Genomic DNA, 22,364 nt, shown 5'->3' with positions numbered 1-22,364 from the left:
GTTTGCAATATGTACATACGTCACACAATACAATATGGTTAGTTTATCAGCACTCTTTCAAACAAATCACCATACAACAGTAATAATCGAAACAACAGTCACAGTGCAGTATATTAGCTGCATCAGCTTTCTACATAGTCAAGAACAGCAAGAACAGCATCACCAGCAATTAGCATCACCTTTAAAAACATCCAAGAGCATTTGTATTTTTACAGTAAACTTTGTCAACATGTTGTGTTTATGGTATTTCTCATAGGGTAGACTACATTCCAAATGAAAGGTCCCCACACTGTCACTATGCCTGCATATTTATGGGTGTGGTCACATAGCCATGCAACTGTCAAGCTTAAGCTTGAACTGTGGTGAACACAGGGCCCCTGTGTAGTCTGCAAACAATGACTGTGCAGCTGACTCCTCACAGTTGCACTGTTGATCTGGGTATGTTCCAGCCTGATGGCTTTGATGCTGTGGAACTGGCAAAAAAAAAAAAAAAAAAACCTCAGACATTTGAACTTCTCACAAAAACATACTTGCACATATTACCAGCCCACTCTCCATTACAGCAAAAGCTTCATTGCTGGCTTGTCTGTGGATGAAGAACACACGACCAGCCTATGGGCCTTGCAAACCGCAAAGAAAAATATGTGTTCTGTTCAGCCTAGGGGTGTTTCATGGTGCCACAGCAATACTTTAGCTTCCTGAACCATGTTTGCATCCATACTTAACCTGGGCTATTGCCAGACTAATGGCTGGGGTGGTTATGGGGTGAATGAGTCATCTTGGAGCTCAGATGCCATTCATTCAAGGCTCAAGTACTTTCATCTGAAAGCAAAGATGTTCCTAAAACTTTAACATTTTAGTTACTACATTAAACAATATATTTTTTCCATTCACAAGTTACAAACATCAATCCTAGACTTTCAAGATACTTCAAAAGAAAGCTATCTATAGCCAAATTAAATTCTTAGTTATCACCTTTAGTGGAGCATACTAATATTATCTTACCACAGTGTGTACAATAAGAAATCAATCCTGTAATTCTGAAAGTATTGCTTTGGGTACAGGGTTCAATAAGTAATTCACTATTTTCCTTTGAAAAAGGGGCTAACATCTATGAATGAAAAGTTTACCAACAAATAAATGTAACACAAAGACATTCAGAATTATTTGCTGTAAATTATACTGTTTGTATTGTAATGTGCAATGTATTCCAAAGTTTCTGGTCACACAACTCAATCTGCATTGGGCAATCACTCAGTTCTCCAGATGTATCCCTGCTACGAGAAAACATTAATAAACACTTAAACTCAAGGGGAAAAGCCTGCATGACTTGCTTAGAAATTAAGGCTATAAAAATGCTTTACATTATTTTCTTGGCAGTCACTCTCATCCACAGCAACTTACATACGGTACATATCACACATGTTATAAGGCTAGATTACGGCTAAGTACTTCCTGACCCAACAGCAGCACCGTGTGTGGGAATGAACTCAGCTGTCTTTGTGTTACAAGCCCTGGTCCTTCCCACAACTCACAAACCATCAACCCAGGATACATGCAGACATTTACATAAACCTGTATATAAACATACTTGTACATACACATATATTCTCGCCAGTAAAACACATCACCTCTATATTTTCCCACATTTCCTTGAGATGTTGAATTGAAGTAAAAACCATGCCTGTCCAAACCAGATTTGTGGTTTGAGGAGGCATTTTATGACGTGTTCTTTAAAAGGACTGTATTTACAAATAGCTCCATGGCTAGGGCACGTTGATTGACCTTCGCTTGCAAAGTGCCACAAATTTCCCCCGGCCACATCCAGCCACCCACGGGCAGCTTCTTTTTTGAGGCCACTTCACACAGGTTCTGTTTGCTGATCTGGAGGCCACTTTGTGAAGTGACGATATGCGGGAGCGCAGTTGGTGCCCCGTGACTCATCAGCCTTTCTTGTTGAAGGTTAACCAGCGCTGGGATGTCTGCTTTCTTCCGCAGGGTCATTGCGGCACTTGTCCTGTCAAGAGGCAGTTGTATTCTGGGATGAGGGTGCACGTGGGCGGCTCTCCCAGATGCCCAGCCATCATGTGACTCTATCATGAATCAGGGCCACAGACGTCTGAGTGCACTGCCGGACATGTTGTTTCCTTCAACATTTTTTTCGGTGAGCGTAAACAGTTTGGCTTAACTTTAGCTTGTGTGACCACAATGATGAAAGCAGAATTCGCTGTGTCATGATGGTGTGATTTTAATCACTGGTATTAGGTCATCAAAGTGCACCGGGTGACAGTGAGTCACGCATATTGATATTTACAGAAATTTCAGAGCAGTTCCGCGCAATGTGAGTGTGTTACAAAGGGACATTACAGTAATTTCTGTCATGCATATTAGCCATTGGGTGGTTTGCATCCCATGTAAATTCTTCACTTCCATCCTTATTTCGGTAAAACCTGAGTTAATCTGCTTAGCCACTCTCAACAACGGCTGAAGATAAAAGAGGCAGTCTTCTTCAAAACCTCTCTAACAAAAAAGTTTATGTCTGGGCTAATTACTCAGTGACGCCATATGTCATTATTGAGATTTTACGGTAATTCATGGATTAAATGATGTAATGCCGTTTTCTCTAAAAACACTGTTCAGCAAGGGCCACAATTTTCTTTAGATGGATACTGTATTGTCTGGACCGTTGTGCATTAACACTTAAACATGCAGAAAAATGGCCTAATTTGGTGTTTTCTTTATTATTTACAAAAATATGACAAAGGAAATTTCTGCATGAATACATACAAACATGACACTGACTCCCAAGAAAAAGGTTCACTCAGAGTGGGAGTCCAAGTCTTGCATACACTGTCTATACATCACATACAGTATATGGTACACTGATCTCCCAACAAAGGTGTAATACTAACAGGAAATCAACATACTTAATATGACTTTACTTATATATTGAAGAGACAAATTTATACAAGAGAAATATTGTCACTTTCAAATAAATTAAAGATTTCATTTTTAAGACATTCCTGTTTAAAACAAAACAAAAAAAAAAAAACATGGCCCTATCTCTATAATAATGCTGAATGCAAAGGAATCATCCACCAATTCTGTAACTGTACCATGTTCAGGTTTGTTTTTACTTTGTCATCAGCTCATTATTGAACTTCTGTGCCATCAAAGTCCATCAGAAACAAGTTGCATAAAAAAATATGCTTATCTGGACAGAGGAAGGCGGGGGCGACATTCCACAAAAATAGCAAAAATGAGCTGTTCACTAAAGAGCATTTCTCGCTAGTTGTCAGTATGCAGCTATTGCAAAGAAAGCATAACTTGGGTTAATTTCATAGGTCAAACACAACTCAATAGTGAGCAAATGAAGATTATATTACTATTGTGTTTTGAAATGATAAATTAATTTAACACTGAATATATACACAAGTTTATCTGTGGTACAGTTAAGGCACATAAGCCCAGATACAAGTAGAGGCACAAAAAATAAAGACTAAATTTCCAGCTCCAAGGATTTAGGGCTACCAGAATCAAGTCCCACAAGGTCATTCATTTACTCTGCTATTGCTATGTTTGCTTAACCTTTTCGGGGAGTTTCAATGGACAGACGTGATTCTGGTTTTGCGGGATTCCCTCGAAAGACTAGCTACGCTTCCGAAAATGCACATAAAGGATGTAGTGCTCAAAACCACGGCCAGCATCAGGCTAGACCAGCACCATACACCGTATGTCACATTCCACTCCCCAAAAACACAAATGAAGACTCAACTCTCAGCTCTCAGCAAAAAAGAAATTCTGAAGTGAAGCCAATGTCACAATCAGCTTTAAAATAAATTATTATTAATAATAATAGTACTAGCTTATCACTTTCCATGTGTTCGTAATACAAAGACCCTGTACAGTGGTTGACACAGAAAACCGCAGCTGGGTGGCTCTGTGCTTTGGTCACACCGTAATTGGTGCCTGGAATGACCGCTGTCGGGCAGGAACGTATTGCATGGCAACATTCCCTCCTACAACAGCTGCCGGTTCAGGATCTCCCAGATCATCCTCTTCCGGAAGTACGGCATGTGTGACTGAGGGCAGAGAAACAGGAAAAGTCAATCACAGCTTAAAATAACCGATAACTTCAACACAAAACAGCCAGAAGCAATGTTCAGAAGCACTTCACGAACAACAACAGAAGCAAACAAGTAAAAGGCAAACAAAAAAAAAAAACAAAAACTCGTCGCAACTACAATGTAAGCCACTGTAGATGTGAACACATGGTACCTGTGTGAAAGTGAGAGGCCAGCCACGAGCAATGTAATCAGCATATTTACAGGCGAAGACTCCACAGTCACTGCCATTGTTTTGCTGAGGAATTTCCTACCAACACAGCAGAAAACCATCAAGCATCATGGGAAACAAGGAAATTTAGTACAGTTTTTTTTTTTTTTTTTTAATTATTCCAATATATATCTGCACTTACGTTGGACCTTAAACTAGTCACTTCCCACTTGGAGACTTCCAGATCTTTGTTCTTCTTGGTCTTGTACTCATCTTTCAAGTACAGCCTTGGCAAGAGACATGTATCACAGTAACATAAATAAACATAATAAATATATAAATAAAAACATTAGAGATTTCTTCACTGTCAGACTACATTACATCAGGTGCTCCACAGTTACTATCTACTCGAGAATGGACTCGCGTGCACTTACAGTAAGAGTCTGCAGATTTCATCATGTCTTTGGCCCATCGAGTCGTAACACTTCACAGACTTTGCCTTTAAGTCAATAACCTTAGGGATAACAAACAGAGTCAAAATGTGTAAGTCATTGTCAATAACTGTAGTGATTTTTATTACAGTTTATTTTATTTAAAGGAACGGGAGGTGCTCACAGCAAGAGACCAGTGAACTCCAAGGTGCAGTGGCACCAGGATGATGTCATAGACGAAGAGGTCCACGGCCTTGGTCCAGCGCCGCACGGCCGTATGGCCTCCTCCATGCAATTTGGGGAAGAAGAAGGTGCTGAAGGCGTACACCTTCCTGCCCCCCTCCTGCTCGCTGCGAGATGCCACCAGGTTCAGGTAGAAATTGATCACCTGCGAGATACAAGTGGGAATAAAACACACCGGTGAATGAACGACTGAGAATCTGAGAATGCCACAGTAATGATTACTCCGATGGAGAGATCAATTCCTTCCTTTAAAGCCAAATTAATTTGTTTGAAATTACTTTTAAATGCCACCTCTATGTGCTGTCCCGTTTCATCTGAAGCTTTGCCATTTAGTTTATCAGGATGGTACAGGCGGGAGAAGGAGTGAAGCCGCAGGAACAGCAAGTACCTCGTCGTTGAGCCAGCTGCTGTCCCGGAGTGTGGCCAGGTCTCTCTGGGTAATCCTCAGTTTGAAAGCACTGCTCAGAACCAGGTTTGGGTCCTTCTGACCCAGTGCTGCACTCACCTCCTGCAGCATCTCCTGTCAAAGAGCACACAATATGTCAGACGAGAACGTTCATCACAGTTATATACATTAGCTGAATCATAACCAGTCCACAGGCTAATTTCCTTAATTGTTGACGGGTATATCACCTTGTCCTTGGGTATATAACCTTTTTAGTTTTGGTCTAGTTTGTGGAAAAGCAAACAGATTACAGACAGTTCAATGTCAGTTTGTAGAAGCCACACCCATGACTAAGTAGCGCTCACCATTAACATAATGGATATATTTAAGTACATTTGCATGCAACCAGCCCACTGTCCACATACAACCAGTCACTTGGCATCCAGACCAAGCTGAAAAAACAAGACTCTGGATATATTTACTGGGAAAAGAAAACAACTGATAAAATTTCCTCCAATACTGACAATATCCAAGATGAGTAAACACGTGTTGAATTTGGTGGACCATACGTTTAAGCACAGAAAGTGCCAAAGAGGAAAAGGGGCAGAAAGTGGCAGAGGTGCAGGTTGTCTGTGGCAGGACGGGTGGCGGTGGGAGAGAGGAAGCTGGCCTCAGCCGCCCACCTTGGTGAGCCGGGGGAACTCCGGCCCCCGTCCACTGTCAGCCGCCGGCCTCTCTGGGTGGGCTGCGGGTGTGGCGGGGACCACAGGCTCACGGTCCACAAGGTTCAAACGGGCTGCAATTTCGGACGATAGGTCAACGTCCGAGGTCTGCTTCTGAGAAAGAGGAAATGGAACCGCTCGAGACATGGGCTGGGGCCACGGGTAGCCAGAACCAAAGGAACTTTAATCACAATCACGTCAATTATACATCATTATCTTTGTCAAGTTAATGATCAGAGAATCTGATAGTTTTCTGAAATTTCCCACTTCAAAAGCGACTTATGATTGAACTAATTTCTGTCATGTTGCCCCCACCCAACCTCCATCAAGAGGCCACATTCAATATCAAAGTCAACTGATCCAATAGCCAGTCGTTTAAAACCCTGTTCAGGGAGCTACAAGTTATGGGTTGTATGGATGGCGCTCACCAGTACTGCAGGTTTCTGTGACTGTGCTGTCACTTGCAGTGACGTCGAGCCGGAAAGCACATCTTCAGTCTGCAAATAAAGGGGAATGAGTACTGCTAGAGCACTGAGGTTCCACTCAGAAATAAAATCAATGAGACAGAGAGCCTGACTACAGCTTGCATGTCCTCACCTTTTCTTTCATGGTATGCTTGCTGTCCACTTTTCCGATCTCTGAACTTCTGGGTTTACCAAGACTCGTGTCCACCCGTCTGAAACTACAGAGGTGGGATTCATGAAAATAGGGTGGGGAGGTGGGGGGGATTAAGACAGCACCAGTATGATAAAAAAACACCATGCAGATTTTTAATGCACTTTCTTCTCTTGCTTCTCAAAAATTAAAGTCATATTACCTGTCTGTATTTTGTCTTGTAGAGGAGACATCTCTCCAGACTGAAACACTGGGGTTGGCTGTGAATACAAACATGGGCACCATGCAAACAAAATTATTTTTGAGTTCAAAAAGTGCATTTCAGCATTTGGTGACAATTCAAGCCTGCACAAGATTCTGCCTTGCACTAAGAAAAGGTCCCTTACATTTCAAGTAACCAATTTTTAAACATTTTGTAATTTTGTTTTTTCAAGATTGTGCAACCCTGTTTTGAACTGCCACTTAGACTCTTCGTCACTAACTGTGACGACCCCTGCAGTCATGTAAGAATGCCGAAGCAAGACAAATGCGATCCTGATGCCGATGGTTTTCACACTACAAGTCCCACAGTGCACCACAGTGAAGCAGACGCCAACTGGAAGGCAGGCACGACTTCACTGACATCACCTGAGCAGCTCACAGATGCCAGACAACTCACAGGGTCCCTGAGAGCAGTGAGATGAGGTAACCCTCGGCAACCCACCCACCCCTATCCCTGGCAGAATGAACCCAATAAAGTTCCAAAATGATGAAACAAACAAAGAAGTAAGAAAAAATAAAAAGTAAACAAAATATATATAACACAACCATGTTTATATATAACAGGAAAAAAAACTTAGTAAGCTGGTTTTCAGTCTAGAGGGACAACAGACATTGTCTATGGCAAGCAACTCCAGAGCAGAGGATCTACAGATAACAGCTCTCCAGTAGCAGCCCCGAGCCATCTCACTGTACCTTTCATTGGCCCAGGCTTGGTGGTAGCACCATTACAGGTCTTGCTAATTATGGTTGGTCTGTGCATGTCCACTGGGAGAGGTGATCTAAAAAAGAAAAAAAAAAAAAAAAAGAGGTTGAAATCTAAGTAATCCTGCCTGGCAAAAACCTCAGCGGGTAGCTTTTCCGTTCCACGCCCAGGATTCCTAGAATCACAAATGCATGCAGGGCTCTTACTCCAGCATTGCATCAGACAAGCTCTAAACTCGTGTTGTACTATGACAGATTCAAACTCAAGCTGTTTCAGTGAAAGTGTCATTAATTGGTCTGCATGTGAAACATGCCAGAGCTATTGTTATTTGTCAGAATTACTTACAGTTACGCCTATCTAGCAGAAAAATGCAATTACTCCTGCTGGCTTGAAGCTGCTCATGCTTTTTTCATATTATGTTGTTTTGTCACCTAGGGTTGTGTGTGCATCATCAGGTGATCCAATTGACTGGGATGTCTGAGGGTGGTGGATCTGTTGCTTAGTGACAGACATGATTTTACACTCTCAAAAATGAGCTATGTATGAACCTTCCACGGCCATCCTACATAATGAATATATAGATTAAAAAAAAAATCCACTCACCCCTGAGGAGTTGGCCTCACCCTGACACCCACCACCCAAAAATGACAGCCATTCAAACCAGCGCAAACAAAAGTAATTCACATGACACAAAAATATGAATAATGGAAAGCAATGCACGACAAAAGGCCATTTTTTTTTTTTTTTTTTTTACTTTTTCCTCTTTGTTTTCGCAGTTGACATTTGCACATTAGCCTTATCACACTGCGATTAAGCGCAGTGGTGAGATGAATGCATTACAGTGAATTAAGTGCTGATTAAAGTATAGGTGCAGCCCCACTGATGTCATCTGTGCAGCCTATAGCAGCCTGGGGAGTTGCAGGGTTCCCAACAGCAGAAGCTCTAGGTAATCTTGCTGACAAACCCATCCCAGTTTGTTCCGCCACTATGGACCCCAGTCACTCTCAGCTGATGACACAGCTGTGATCTAACCTGGGCCTTAGACAGTTTGTTCCACTGTCATGGGATTGAACCTGAGCTGTAGGGCTCAGCCTGCACTCAACACAAGCGCATTGCCCGTAGAGCCAATTGGGAGCCTCTGCCTTTTACATCTAAACATATGAAAAGCGTCCACAGTTTTGCCATTCTGATGCAGGTTGTTGGAACACTATGATTGACCATGATAGTATTACTTATACCTGCAGATTTTGTAGAGAGGTATGCACAGAGCAGTTAACTGCATTACAGCAGATCTCTTCTGTTTCCCAAAACCATGGTACAGTACTTACACAAAAGGCTTCACTCGTCCGCAGGGCAGCGGTTTCTTGCTGGTGTACTTCTCTGACACCATCTCCACCAGGAGTCTGTAGTGCTCGCGATCACTTTCTTTCAGAGCCTAGAAAATATAATCCCAGTGCATAATTACATTACAGAACAGAAGGCACTTACTTACTCACTCCTACCCCCAATTTCATACCTAGTCATTGTAAACATTCCTTGTTTTCTGACAAATAAGATTAGACTACTTGTCCAGCTGCCAAACTTATAATACTGTAAAGAACCTATAAATATGTGGGGCAAACAAAAGTAGCAATTAGTTCCCACATAACCCTATAGTGTAACAGCAACCTGTCCATCAGATAATAAGAACCAACATCCCCCCTCCCCGTCCCCCTTACACCCCTTCCCCAGTGTATCCCAATATACCTCCTCCACTGCGAGGCGGGGTTTGTGACCCATCCCAACGGCATCCGTGTCAGACGGTACTTTGACACTCGGAGGAGGTCGAGGGGGCAGGAACTGGAAGGACCGTCTGTTGTTCCTGGCTTTCGACTTGTCTGGATTTCCTGAATATGGCAATGGCCCACTGCAAGAGAACGGTTTTTGGATTTTTAGATAAAGGTGCAAAAGTTCATTCCGCGCATGGCTGAGATTAGGCAAACAGGCAAGTCATCAGTGAACACAGACTTACTTGTGCGTTTTGGATGAAGGCTGAGTGCTTGGGTGAAAATGCAGTGAAGACCTATCCTTCGCATTGTTCGCTACATCCAACTTTTTCTCTGGAGACAGACAGCAGCACTCATTAACGTTGACTGCAGTAGATAATTGGTTCACGCTTTTATGGCACAGATAATGGCCACAGTCAGTGGTCTGTAATGATCAGTATACCCGCTTTTAAAAAAAAAAATAGTGGCCCTTTATTATTGCATATCATTCCAACTCTCGCAGACTTGAATCAGGTATCACTTACCAGAATCAGAAAAAAATGGACACAAAATGCCCAAAACACTTAAGACGTGTGATTTACAAATGATTGTACACTATATAATTAACTGTTTGCAGTTACTGCCAAGTAGTAGATCTACCAACTGAAATATCTTTATGTTGTCCTTACCCATCTTCACATCCATCTTACTGATCCATGAGTTCAGACTGTTTTTAGAGACCTCATCAACTCCTATCTCAGGGCAGACCTGTAGTGGAACAAGATTCATTACAAAGATCCAAAATAATACCATTTTTATATGCTAAATGATAATTAATAGCCCTTTTAAGCCAACATTACAGATGTATCACGAGAGTTAGTCTGAAGCAAGGCAGGATCACTGGAGATGCAAATGACACCCAGCTGAGTGTGGACTAGATTACAGTAGTTTATAATAAGCAACACACCTCATTCGCAGTGCAATCCCTTTGGTCCTCAGAGCCAACATCCATAACAAATGGGTTCCTCACGTGAAGAAGTCCAGCAACTCCTGCTACTGTTTTCTTGAAAACACTGACTACTACATCTAAACAAAAAGATACAACTTAGTGATGTTAGCTATGCCTCTGATTACCTTTATCACAGGTATGTGGAACCCCAGACCTGAGCTGGAGGCAAACAGGTTTATTTATATATGAGTTTCTATGGCATCCTTCCAAACAGTGATAGAAAGGTGTATAAGACCAGTTAATTTGTTGGTTTATCCACACAGCGGTAAGTACAAAACTAAATAGACCCATGACTTAATGGTGCAACAACAACATTCTTTTTCATAAAACGGGACTGCTTATATCACCGAAGGCATAAGCAGCCTTACGGTCTACAGCGAAGGGTCATATACGTATGCATGTATTCTTCTAGGGTAAGCATTGAAACTACGCTACACTTGAAGCTAGGCTAAACTTACCTCTTTTGGGTCTTTTGATCTCCAAACATTCAGTTCTGCCACCCGATGCGTGAACACTATAAATAACACGAAAACAAATGTGTGCCCAACGTACCATGCGATTGAAAGATAAGATAACAGAACTTACAATATAAGCAGACAGCAAGCTTTCTTGTTAAAAAGCTTTCTAGCTAGAAACCCACCTCAACGTACAATGCAAAACCCATGCATCAAAGCATTAACTGCAACTTTTCATGAAATAACAAATTAAAGTTTTTGTGCACGTTATCGCTTTCTATTTTCACCAATTAGCTAACATTAGATGGTTTGTTTACTTTGCTAGATAGCTACGTTTAAGTACAATGACTAGCAATCTAACGCGCTGGTTAGTGGCTAGCGGCTAACTTATTCATTCTTCCAAACTCGCTACGCACACGGACCTCTGGTAGTGCCGCTTAGCCGGCCTTGGGAGGATCTCTCGCCGCGGCACGCCACGACTCGCCGAGGATGGTGTCGGTCGGTTGTTACTCCTAGGCCAGCTCGTACACCTTTGCTCAGTGTGAGGTCCGAAAAACGACGATATGCCGTCAACTATCCATTCATACATCCCAGACAACCAGGAGAAAACCGGCACCCGTCCGTCCGTCAATGCCAGGTCTGGTCAGGATTTTTTTAAACAAAACCTATAAGAATAAAATAAACTCGTACCCCAACAAGCGGCAGCGAGTTTGGGATGTTACGTCATGAGCAACTTCCCGTAGAAGCTTAACGTTACAGCCATCAGCAGTAGCAGTGGCTGGTGAAAAACTTCAGTACTTAATTAAGTAACGCTTAACTAACCTTAAGTTACACTGATCGGTTTGACAGAAAGGCTGTGGATTTAGAAAGAAGCTAGTTTAATTGGACCTTGTTACGAAATAACGACTCTAAACAGTTGAACCTCCAGAAGTAGCAGGGCAATTAGAAGGAGATTTTAGACTAAATGAATAGTCTGGCTGTTAACATTACCCTAGTGAGGTACCGATGCCACCTCCGAACCGGTATTCTTCGTCCGTGTCCAAGAACTACTACAGTTGTATTCAAAAAGCACCTTGTCTATTTTAATGACTTGAACTGTACGTTTACTTTTTTTAACATAAGGGGAGTGTGGATTTTATTTTGCAGAACTATCCCAGAAAAAACTCAAGAGACAACAGAGACGGGGGCATCGATTAAAGGACGAACCGCAGGCTTTCACAAGGAGACAGACTTTACTAATTCCCTACTAATCACAGGGAAAAATCGGTTGAGCTGTCGCGGTCTCCATGTTAATGTTTGTGAATTACTCGAATGTAGAGTCAGGAAATGGAAGAGAAAGTATTACTAGCTAACGCTGAGTTATAAATGAAGGACTTCAGCATAGTGCACCTTCGTGCCCCTGGCTGTTACCACAGTTAGGTCTATAAGTTAATCACAAAGCAAATACTGCGGTGCTGTGCTTTATTGTTTACGTGTATGTCATAGGTCAGTTCCATTTATCTCCACCTCAATTACACATTTCGGACCACCATTGGCTGTGTTGTGTTTCTTGAAAGGACAGGCGGAGCCTTTTTATATATACATATTAGAATACATATATAATGCATCCTTATAAATACATTATATATGATGTCAATGTGTGATTGATATTATGTATATTTTATGTTTATAGCGTCAATCACACATATCGGACCGCCATTGGCTGTGTTATGTTTTTGAATGAAATACATTCGAAAAAGGCGGAGCCTAATGCTTGGCGGCCATTTTGAAAGTTACTGACAGTTGGTCAGGGGAGGGGGAGTTGCTATGGGAAGTGAAAAAGCACCTGTACAGATGTCGTTCAGGAATGTCAGTTTATATTTCTGTGTTGTTTTTGTATTGCAACGATGGACCAAGACGAGCGAATAGATGGTGGAAGAGACAAGGTTTGTAGCCAGCCGCGCATACACGAACATAGTTGTTGGCAAAGCCATCCAGGTGTAGATCAGATGAGTTAGTTTTGTGCGTTAGCCAAGTTCGCTAATGTTACATTGCCAGCTAGCTGGTGTAACGAGTATTGTTGCTATTTAGTTAAGGTTAGCTAAACTGCCCAGTTTAAGTTATATCATTAGCTTATTAAACTGGATAGGAAAACAGAGTATCTCGCGTTACCTAGCGTTAAGTAAAATCAGTATGGGTTCACTCTTTGTTCCCTAACGTTAAATTGCTAGCAAACAACAATGCCTTAGCACCGCTCTGCTTTATTTGTTGATAGCATAGCTAACCAGTTCCAAATCAGTCAGACTAACCTTATCTTGCTAGATTTCTATAGTGATTCCCCTCTCGAAGATACATTGTCGTTACTACTGAAGTCTGATTTCAGTGCGCAGAAATGAACGCTGCAAACTACTAGCTCTATAGGGTGAAGTTGCAATGTGAAATCAAGTCTTTCCTGTGTCCTTTCAGGAATGTGATTGTGTCTTCTTGTGCAATCCGTTTGGCAGTTCAGTGCAGTTGTGTTGAAGTCGTGTTCATAATATCATCTTTTTGTTTGGTCAGTATGGTTACTTAGTATTATGGCTCAGGGAAATGACAAGTATTTCAGATCTGTAGCAGGTGTGTGTGACCCATGAGAAGTTGCTATCAGAGAGAATAGAAAGAAAGTTGCAATGGAACGGTTTTCTGGGGACATTTATCTTTGTTATAGTAACTGCCCAAGTTCAGCAGAATTTAATGCCATGACATTTAACCTATTCTTTGATTTTGGACAGAATATACCTTTGACAGTGTGATATACATCCAATAAGTTTATATTTACATTAATAACTTAAATTACATCACTACAGAACCTGGGTATCACAGGAGATGCTGCATCTCTGCTACAGGATGCACATACACTTATGGACCAGGAGGTAGCAGAGCTGGGAAGTGATGCACACACAGGGGTGTATGCGCCGAGCCTAGAGGACAATGCTGACACTCCGCAGCAGAGGCTGAGGGCGGGGCTGGAGGCAGAGCAGGAGGTCAGCCAAGGAGAAGGAGCGCATGCCTCATATTTCCAACGGCAGCCCCTGCAGGACAGGCTGACCGGCCTTGTCCAAGGCCTCCAGCGGATGGTGGAGGAAGAGGAGGAGACAGGGTGGCACTTCAGGGAAAGGTATGAAACAGATGCATCCAGCTCTGAGCTGTGGATGCAGATTCTGGAGGGGAGAAAGAAACTGGATTTGGCCCAGCTTGCTACGGACCACAAAGCAGAGGTGGAGCTCATACGGAAGGAACACAGAGAGCAGGTCTGGCGATTTCAGAAGCAGCACGAGACCAGGCCGGACCATGGAGACCAGGTGTACCAGGAGAGAGCTGAGGACCTAAGCAAAATTAAGGTGCACAAAGGTCGTGTGAACCAGGAAGTGCCCAGCCAGTACGAGGAGGACATGGGCCTGGGAGCCTCTTTCCCCAGTGGTCAAGACCACTTGTTGGAGGAGTACCTCATGTCGGTACCCCAGAGGGACAGCTCATGGGCGATGGAGAATTTGGAAGACAACAGTCTGCTGGAACAAGCTGAAAATGATATGTTTGAGCTTGACAGTGAGGTTGTGCTTGATGTGTCTGAGAGTCGCTTCTCAGAAGAGTCAGATGAAGGCTCAGAGGCTGTTGATTTGAGAAGGACTTTGTTGATACAGCACTGCAGCGATCTGACCGCACAGCTGGAGGATAGAGAAAAACAGCTGGAGGTGCTCCTGCACGAGGTTCACACTTCGAGGAAGGATGTGCGAGAGGCTTTGGAGAAGTACAGCAAAGCAACAGAGGCAGTGGAGTGTGTACAGCAGGAGCTGGAGGCAGAGAGAGAACGGAGGCTGCAGATAGAGGAGATCATAAGCGGTAAAACGCATGAAGAGGACAATCTGAAAAAGAAGCTCAGCCACCTGCAGAGCCAGCTGGAAAACCAAGAGAAATCCAGGGAGGGGACGGATGACCTGATAACTGAGCTGAGGGAAGAGAAACAGTTGCTCCTGGTTCAACTTAGGCAGCAGGAACAGCTGGTCAGAGATGTTCAGGAGCAGAAACTGGCTGGAGACACAGTGACCAGTGAGATGCAAGCGCTCTTTGGCCGTCAGCTGTCTACCCTGCAGACGCAGAGGGATCGCCTGCAAGTTATGTTGGATTCACAGCAAGATAAGAACCTGACTACCTCTGAACTCTTGGGGCAGAGAACCCTAGAACTGGACTCAACTCTCAGTAAGCTCAAAGGCCTCCAGGCAGAGCTGATGGAACGAGAGGAGAGGCTGCAGAAGGTTTGTGAAGAAAAGAATGACCTGGAAACCAGACTCGCCTGCCTTCAGCAGAATCTGGTGAATGTGGAGCAGGCTCTGAGCCAGAGGGCAGAGGAAAAGGCTGAACAGGAGCGAATCACTGTGGAGCTGGAGATGAAAGTCAAGAACACAGAGAACATTCTGGAGACTCTGCGAACGGATTTCCAAAATACACTGAAAGAGAAGGACCTAGCTCTGCAGAGACTGTGGGCAGAGAGCAAGAAGGCTGAGGCTGAGCGCCTGGAGAAGGAGGGTGCTTTGCAGACAGAGCTGCTTGGTGTCAGACAGACCCTGAGAGACCAGGAGCGGGAGCATGCAGAGGCTGTTCAGTCCCTCCTGCAGAAGGAGGCAGAGAAGCTTCACAAAGCTGTGGAGGAGATGGCAGCCCAGCTGAGGAGAGCTCACGAGGAAGACGCATGCACACTGAAGGAAAAACATCAGGAAGAGGTGAGTGGATTTGCCTGGTTTACAATCGTTCAAATTCCATTCAAATGTAAGTACGATTGTGTGTATGAGGGTATAGGCAATTTTTCAGTCTTTCATGTTCAGTTGGAAAATTGCTGAGATTTTGCAGTTGTATAATCCGGTATTGAATTGAAATCCATTGATTTTAATCATTTGTTTTATAGTGATTCTGACTTGAGTGTCTGCTGAGTCTGTTGGGTATATTCTCAGGTGAATTCTTTAAAGGGGGAGATGGAAAGAAAAATATCAGAACTGAGGGCTGTACTGGAAGAAGAACAGAAGAAACAGATTGCACTGATCAAACAGGTAGAGAAGACCCAAAGTCTGATGCGGTGGAGGAGGGGGCTCCAAACTTTTTTTGCTCAGAACTGTTGTCATGGTATGTGTCCCTGCTCAAACATGCAACAAATCGTGTCCTTTGTTTTTTCTTGAACTTTTTTTTTGCTCAAGGTCCATGAGCGTGAGCGCGAACGGGAGATGGCAGAGCTGGCCTCCAGGCAGCAGGAGGCGCTAAGCCAGCAGAGCGTCGAGCTGAAGGAGAGCATGGAGGCCGCCCACCAGGCTGAGCTGCGAGAGGCGCAGGTGAGAGGGGCTTCCGGGTACATGAGCCAGCCAGCTGAGGGAGAGGCTGAGTTAGGGCTGGGTAATGTAGCTGCCGCGATACATCAAATAGCTATTTTTAGTGCAATAACAGCTATCCCCAGCATGTGGCGTTAAGTTTCTTCCTGTATTTTTTTCCCTTTAGTCATACCTGATGCAGGAGCACACCTCCAGTTTTCCAAAGCCATGTGAAATGCTTCCGGGGGAAAAAAACACCACTCGTATCTATTCAATGTTGATATCACAGCAACAGCACTATGCTGCTTCCATGTGGTTGATAGAAACACATGGCTACAAAGATAAAGCGTGAAAACATATGCTATGTATTTTTCAAAGCTAATAGGTAAGTTAACAACATATAGATACAAGTGATATTTTTCTGCCCCGGAAGCATTTCACTGAACTTTGGAGGTGTGCTCCCACATCAGGTATGACTAGCGGGAAAAAAATACAGGAAGAAACCTAACCTAAAAACGGATAGCTGTTATTGCTTTAAAAATAGCTATTTGATGTATCGCGCCAGCTATATCGCCCAGCCCTATGCTGAGTCGAGATTATCGTTTCCCGGGCATGTCCACCTGTCCCAGGCACAGTGGTCCCTGGAGATGGAGGCCTTGCGGCTGAGCCTGACAAACCTGCACGCGGCCCAGCTGGAGGAAGCCCAGAGCAACCTGCAGCGCGAAAAGGAAGAGGCACTCAAAGAGCTGCAGGACAGCATGGGAGCCAAGTGGTCCCAAGACAGCACGGCGCTGCAGGCACAGCACCAGGCAGAGGCAGATAGGATACAAGAACAGAACCGGGAGCAGGCCCGGCGGGTCGACCAGCTGCATCAACAGGAGATGGGTAAGTGGGTCTGGAGAGTGGGGACACCACTTGTGAACCTTTACCTTCAGTATGCTTTAGATAGCAGTGCAGGTTTAGCCAATTCAGGACTCATAATGATGTGGCCCAGCAAGCCCCTTCAGATTCCTAACACTGAGACTTGGAGAGATTAAATTGCTTTGACCAAAATAGCCCTTTGTGTTTAGCTCCATTTGCAGCAGGAATAATGATTAGATTTCTTCTGCTTTCTATCAGTAATCCGGGAGAAATACATAATATCACTGTTCGCCGTTTCCATGAGATCCCATAGAGCAGTTAAGTCTAGGCTCATAATTTGGGGAAAACTGGCTTTGTCTCCAGGGTGAGCTAAAGTAATGTTTTGCTTGATATTGCACTGTTTCCAGACAATCTGAAACATGCGTGGGAAACTCAAATGTCAAAAGAGAGGACCCGGATGGAAGAACAGCATGCCAGTCAAATAGAGGTATTGGCACACTGTGTAGTAACATGTACCAGTCGTGTGACATTGTGGTTAAGGATTTTAACTTGTAACCAGTAGGTTGCAGTTTTGACCCTATGGAGGGATCCAATAGTACTGTTTTAAAATTAAGAAAGATAAGTTCTGGTCACCCAGATAAGAGCGTCTGGTAAAGGAATAAGAGCTATGATTAAATGTTACTGAAGTGCCATTACCCCCGCAGGTATTGTAAAAATTATTGCTGTGACTGAATTGAGATATATTATTGATTGCTATTATATTGCAGTTATTTATGTAACAACGTTGGGCATGAATAACTGGAGGTGCTCTGGAACAGGGATTTTTGCTTATCAAATGCTTATATTTAGATATAGATGCATATTTCAATGGTAACTTGCATTTTAAGATGTTAAGGCTGTGAAAATATGCTCTATGAGAGAGATTGAAGCTAACTGTCCCTGGCGGGTTTGTACTTTACTCCAGGCTCTGAGGGCAGAATGGCAGCGGGAGTCAGAGAAGGAGCTCCGGGGCACCCTGACAGAGACCCTGTCTGCGGTGAGGGCACAGCTGGAGGAGCTGCAGGCATCCAGGGACCAGGAGCTGCGCAGACTGGGAGAGGAGCTGAGCCAGGCGTGTTCTGATCGCGATGCGGCTGCCAGTGAGTCACCATGCAGGCCTGCTGATTATCACATGGTGTCGTGGCGTGGCATGATCACAGCTAAAGCTAAGGGGAGCTGTGATGATCTGACCAGCTCTTTTTTGGTCATTTATGCGTTTCTTAAAAATAACTCCTCCAGCAGCACTCATCTGATCACAGCTAGGTGACTACAGCTCTGGTGGAGACCTGGCAACATCAGCTTTTTTTTTTTTTTTTTTTTTTTAATAAACAAAGTTGTGACTTTTTGGTTGTGACCCCAGGAGCAGCTGAAGAGCTGGTGGGCAGCCACAAGAGGGCGCTGCAAGAGCGGCAGGACCACGCCCGACACCTGGAGGAGCTTAACAGCATCAGTGCAGAGAGGGAGCGGCAGCTGCAGCAGCAGGTGAGACGAAGGGAGGTCGACACGTCCTGTTCAGAAGATACCAAAAGGTTAAGAGTCATGAGTGCTGTGAATCCCCTGGACTGTAGTGGTTATCTTTACCTGTGTCTGTTTCCCCTGGCCCTGTGCTTGTGTGTGTGTGTGTGTCAGGTGGAGAGGTTGCAGGCAGAGTACATGGCCTTGAAGTCGAGCTCGGAGCAGGAAGTGTCCCATGTGCGGTCGCAGCTGGAGTGTATGAAGGTCAACCAACACGAACTGGGAGGTAAGTTATCATTTAAGCATGTTCACAACCTGTTTTGTTGAATTACGTGGTTATTGTTCAAATCATCTGATTAAATGGCTGAAACATTTGCAAAATATGAATCTGAACCACAGGAGAGTAAAATGTCTAAATGGAAAGATGGGCTACTACTTAGATGCATTAGGTTTATTATTAGGTTAGTGCTGCTGTACTTCTTTGAGTGTTTTGATAGTCCACCAAAGTAATTAATGTTGAGGGCTCATATTGAGTGCAGTGCTCCGTTCAGCTCTGTTAACCTGATGATAATTCCTCCGTTTCTCCAGGGCTGAGGGAGCAGCTGCTCTCTTGCCCGTCCCACGCGGAGGACATCGAGCGGCTGAAGCGGGAGTTCTCCGAGCAGAGACAGCACCTCCAGGAGCACAGCGAGGCGGAGCTGGAGAGCCTGCGCTCCTACCTCGAGCAGCGTCTGCGCTCTGCAGAGGAGGGCTACCGCGAGGAGATCGCCCTCCTCCAGACCAAGCTGGTGGAGAGAGCTCTGGAGGAGTCTGTGGTCAAGATGGGGGATGTCAGGTCCGCTTGGACTGTTTCATCTCTGATATACATATTTCAGACATTAAGAGTGTGTTGTGACAACTTCATAATCAATCGATGACTCAGAGTAACGGCCTGAGTCTGAATGCCTTTTTGCACTCTGCAGCCTCCTGCTGGAAGACAAGGTGGATGAGGAGAGGAGCGACCTGCTTGCAGAGATTAACATGAAACTGGAAAACCACAAGGTACTTCAGCTTTGCAATTTAATGCAAGGTTCGGTTTAAAATTGGCGCTGTCAGGGGGTAGTCACATCCAATGCAAAAGTAAAAACGAGGGTGAAAACAAGTGTCAGGATCTGTTCATCTCAGTCAGGTTTCCCAAAATGAGCATTTCCACAGTCAGCCTGAGCTGGTATTAGGCAGTAAAAGGCAGGTTTCAGTGTATTCACGTTTCCAACTTCTCTGCATAAGCAAGCCTGTTAAGGTAAGGATGTTAGCTGCAGGCAGGATGAAAAGTGATAGGATAAGGAATACGCTGAAACTCGAGACATGTCCATCCCTCAGGCTCTGTCTCACTTGCGTACCCTCTGCCTGCCTGCCTGCCTCTCTCTGACAGGAGGAGTTGGATGCTCTGAGGCTGCAGCTGGAGGAGAAGCACGAGCGGGAGCTGCAGCAGCTGCGCTCGAATCTGACCCTGGCGTACCGAGAGGAGCTGCTGCAGGTGAAGACCAGCCTCACTGACCGCTACTTCTCCCAGATCCAGGACCTGAAAACCAAGCATGCCTTGGAGCTGGAGCAGCAGCGGGCCAAACTCTCAGACAACCACGTCAAAGGTAGCGCGTTCTCTACCAATACAAACAGGACTGATTGCTGCTGGCTGTTCATCTTTTTCTTCATGTTTGAGTAATGTAGAATAATGTCAAAGGCTACATTGTCCTGTCCAATACAAAGATAACACATCAGATTTATGTTGCCTATTAGATGTGTGAATAATGTAGAATAAAATGGCCCAATCCCACAAACTGTGCCCAGAACTGGATCTTTTCTGTACATCTTCCGAGTTCATTCTCAACGGCCCCCTGTGCAGTGACTCCGACCCCCGCTGTCCACCGTGACTCTGACCCCCTCTGTCCGCCCTGACAGAGATCACCAGGCTGCGTCTGCAGAGCGCGCAGCAGGCAGCGCGACAGGTGGAGGCGGAGCTCCAGGAGAGGGGCAGGGTTCTGGACGAGCAGCACGCGGCCCGGCTGGCCCAGGTCCGCTCAGAGACGGAGCGTATCCAGAACCTGGAGGCCCAGATGGCCGCGCTGGTGAAGCAACGTGCTGAGGAAATGAAGCAGGTAGAGGAACAGCAGGAGAAGCTCCTCAGAGAAGCTAAGGAGAAGGTGAGCTTTCACTGTCCTCATGGTGATATTAGAACAGCAAAATGACTTGTTCAATATCTAAATCACTTGACAGTAGCACTGCAGGCGTTTCATTTATGGACCTGAAGGGGCACTTGTCATTGGGTTATATAACCAGGACTTATTCAGGGTTCATGAAATAGATAACACGTATTAATTATTGGTTTATTTTTTGTGAAAGGTGAAGCAGGCCCAGAGAGAAGAGAGGGAGAAGGCTAATCTGGAGCGCTCCCGGCAGAAGGAGGAGATGGCCAGGCAGAGGGAGGAGCTCCTTGGCCAGGCGGAGGCTCGGCTATCTGCCCTGACACAGGAGCTAGAGCGGGGGGCTGAGGAAGAGCGAGAGGCTTTTGAGCAGCAGATCAGAGGACTGCAGGAACAGCTGGCGGAGGAGCAGAGACGACTACACGCCCTCCAGGACAGTCTGGGGAACGAGCAGGACCCCCGGATCCTGGTCATCAAGCAGAAGATCCAGGCGCAGTTTGAGCGTGAGCTCCATGTGGCCAAGCGGACCATGGCCGTGGAGGTGAATGAGCTCAACGCAGTACTGCAGGAGCAAGCAGCGGCCAAGCTGCAGCAGGCCCACAGCAGGTGAGGCGTAGAGACTCTCTGGTTTTATCTGCTCCGCGTAGTGTGAAAGTGGCTGATGGGGCCTTTATCAGCATTTCATCAGGTAATTTGTTTTAGACTCAAAACCAGAGTGCCTTTTCTTTGTTCCTGTTCATGTCAGCCCTCATATATCTTGTTGATGAATGGATTGATTTATCTTGGCGCTGTAGTAATGGGGTTATCTGCCACAGGTTCCAGGAAGAAAAGAAGGAACTGCAGGAGAAGCTCAGCCAGCAGCAGGAGGCTGTTCTCTGTGAGCTGGCCAAAAAACACCGGGAGGAACTGGAATCCCAGCAGGCTTTGCTGGATGAGTGTGTGGTCAAACTGAAGCAGCTGGAGATGGAGTATCGGCACCTGGAGGAGAAGCTGCGTCAGAGTCACGGGGCGGAGCTAGAGTCCCTGAGGGCGGGTCTACAGGAGCAAAGCCTGGCCCAGTTGGAGGCAAGGGAGGCGGAGCTTCAGGCCAGGCACAGAGAGGAGAGCAGCAAGCTGGAGGCACGGATGCTCTCCAACATGGATACCCTGGAGTCCGCCTACCTGAAGGAGATCCAGGCCATCCGGGATGAGCGGGACCAAGAAATCCAGGAGCTGAGGGATTCGTTTGACAAACGCCAGCGGGAGAGAGAGGGTGGCCACGCTGCCGAGTTAGAAAGGCTGAGAGCAGAGCTTCAGGAACTCAGGAGAAAACTGGTCCACGAGGACCAATCCTCCACCATAGTCTCTGATGTGGAGGACACCTCCAAGGTGAGGGGAAGAAATGTGGAAAAACAAACTCATTATGTATATGCATATGCTTGCACGTGTCTTCCTGTGTGAATACATTTGTGGATGATAGGGCTAAAATGAGGTTGTCTACCCTGGCCTGCAGGGTACTGCATTTGCTTTGTTTTGTTTTGTCCAGTAACAAAAGTGAAACTGTAAGGGGGAAATTTGCATGGAATTTGCAGTTCTCTCTGCGTAGTTTTGAATCGTTGACGGCAGAGTTTCCCGTGGATGAGGTTATCTGTCTTTCGTTGTGTTTTGCTTCCTGTAGTATTCAGGGGTGTTTT

The 22,364-nt window shown here is 45.0% G+C and overlaps 2 protein-coding genes across 4 annotated transcripts in view; one reads left to right on the top strand and one right to left on the bottom strand.

The window, feature by feature from the left end:
- Positions 1-3,062: 3,062 nt before the first annotated feature.
- Positions 3,063-12,014, bottom strand: senp2 (SUMO specific peptidase 2). Of its 3 annotated transcripts, XM_036540899.1 has the most exons (20): positions 11,835-12,014; positions 11,267-11,509; positions 10,848-10,903; positions 10,348-10,466; positions 10,070-10,148; positions 9,647-9,734; positions 9,382-9,541; positions 8,964-9,070; positions 8,239-8,259; positions 7,626-7,711; positions 6,874-6,931; positions 6,654-6,738; positions 6,485-6,553; positions 6,018-6,170; positions 5,338-5,469; positions 4,891-5,094; positions 4,710-4,789; positions 4,478-4,562; positions 4,279-4,374; positions 3,063-4,082 (listed from the first exon to the last, which is right to left on the bottom strand). In XM_036540899.1, exons 2-20 carry the CDS (start codon positions 11,431-11,433, stop codon positions 4,020-4,022), a joined length of 1,908 nt encoding a protein of 635 aa, XP_036396792.1. In that variant the 5' UTR covers positions 11,434-11,509; positions 11,835-12,014; the 3' UTR covers positions 3,063-4,019. The 3 variants fall into 3 exon arrangements, with proteins under 3 accessions (XP_036396792.1, XP_036396791.1, XP_036396793.1); XM_036540898.1 differs by lacking the exon at positions 11,835-12,014 and having other exon boundaries at positions 11,267-11,575; XM_036540900.1 differs by lacking the exons at positions 8,239-8,259; positions 11,835-12,014 and having other exon boundaries at positions 11,267-11,575.
- Positions 12,015-12,640: 626 nt separating this feature from the next.
- The window catches only part of LOC118785381 (A-kinase anchor protein 9-like), a 28,857-nt gene continuing 19,133 nt past the window's right edge, over positions 12,641-22,364 (top strand). Inside the window, exons 1-15 of the mRNA XM_036539998.1 lie at positions 12,641-12,769; positions 13,670-15,580; positions 15,809-15,904; positions 16,049-16,180; positions 16,786-17,041; positions 17,425-17,504; positions 17,982-18,156; positions 18,417-18,538; positions 18,686-18,797; positions 19,100-19,346; positions 19,474-19,552; positions 19,923-20,139; positions 20,450-20,691; positions 20,891-21,297; positions 21,507-22,059. Of these exons, the coding sequence (XP_036395891.1) occupies positions 12,731-12,769; positions 13,670-15,580; positions 15,809-15,904; positions 16,049-16,180; positions 16,786-17,041; positions 17,425-17,504; positions 17,982-18,156; positions 18,417-18,538; positions 18,686-18,797; positions 19,100-19,346; positions 19,474-19,552; positions 19,923-20,139; positions 20,450-20,691; positions 20,891-21,297; positions 21,507-22,059 (4,668 nt within the window). The 5' untranslated portion in view covers positions 12,641-12,730. The remainder of the gene's footprint in view (positions 12,770-13,669; positions 15,581-15,808; positions 15,905-16,048; positions 16,181-16,785; positions 17,042-17,424; positions 17,505-17,981; positions 18,157-18,416; positions 18,539-18,685; positions 18,798-19,099; positions 19,347-19,473; positions 19,553-19,922; positions 20,140-20,449; positions 20,692-20,890; positions 21,298-21,506; positions 22,060-22,364) is intronic.

Source organism: Megalops cyprinoides, chromosome 11 (assembly GCF_013368585.1).
Source record: "Megalops cyprinoides isolate fMegCyp1 chromosome 11, fMegCyp1.pri, whole genome shotgun sequence".
NCBI lineage: Eukaryota > Metazoa > Chordata > Actinopteri > Elopiformes > Megalopidae > Megalops > Megalops cyprinoides.
Note: the sequence above shows the minus strand (reverse complement) of the source record. Positions and strands in the feature narration are given on the sequence as shown.

Bases quoted from the DNA above. Each gene is read 5' to 3' on its own strand.
- senp2 (XM_036540899.1), bottom strand. From the start codon at position 11,433: ATGTATGAATGGATAGTTGACGGCATATCGTCGTTTTTCGGACCTCAC. The intron at 7,712-8,238 runs GTGAGTGGATTT...TTTCTTTTTTAG, and splicing joins GTGAGGCCAACTCCTCAGGG to ATCACCTCTCCCAGTGGACA. The intron at 6,554-6,653 runs GTGAGGACATGC...CTTTATTTGCAG, and splicing joins AGCATACCATGAAAGAAAAG to ACTGAAGATGTGCTTTCCGG.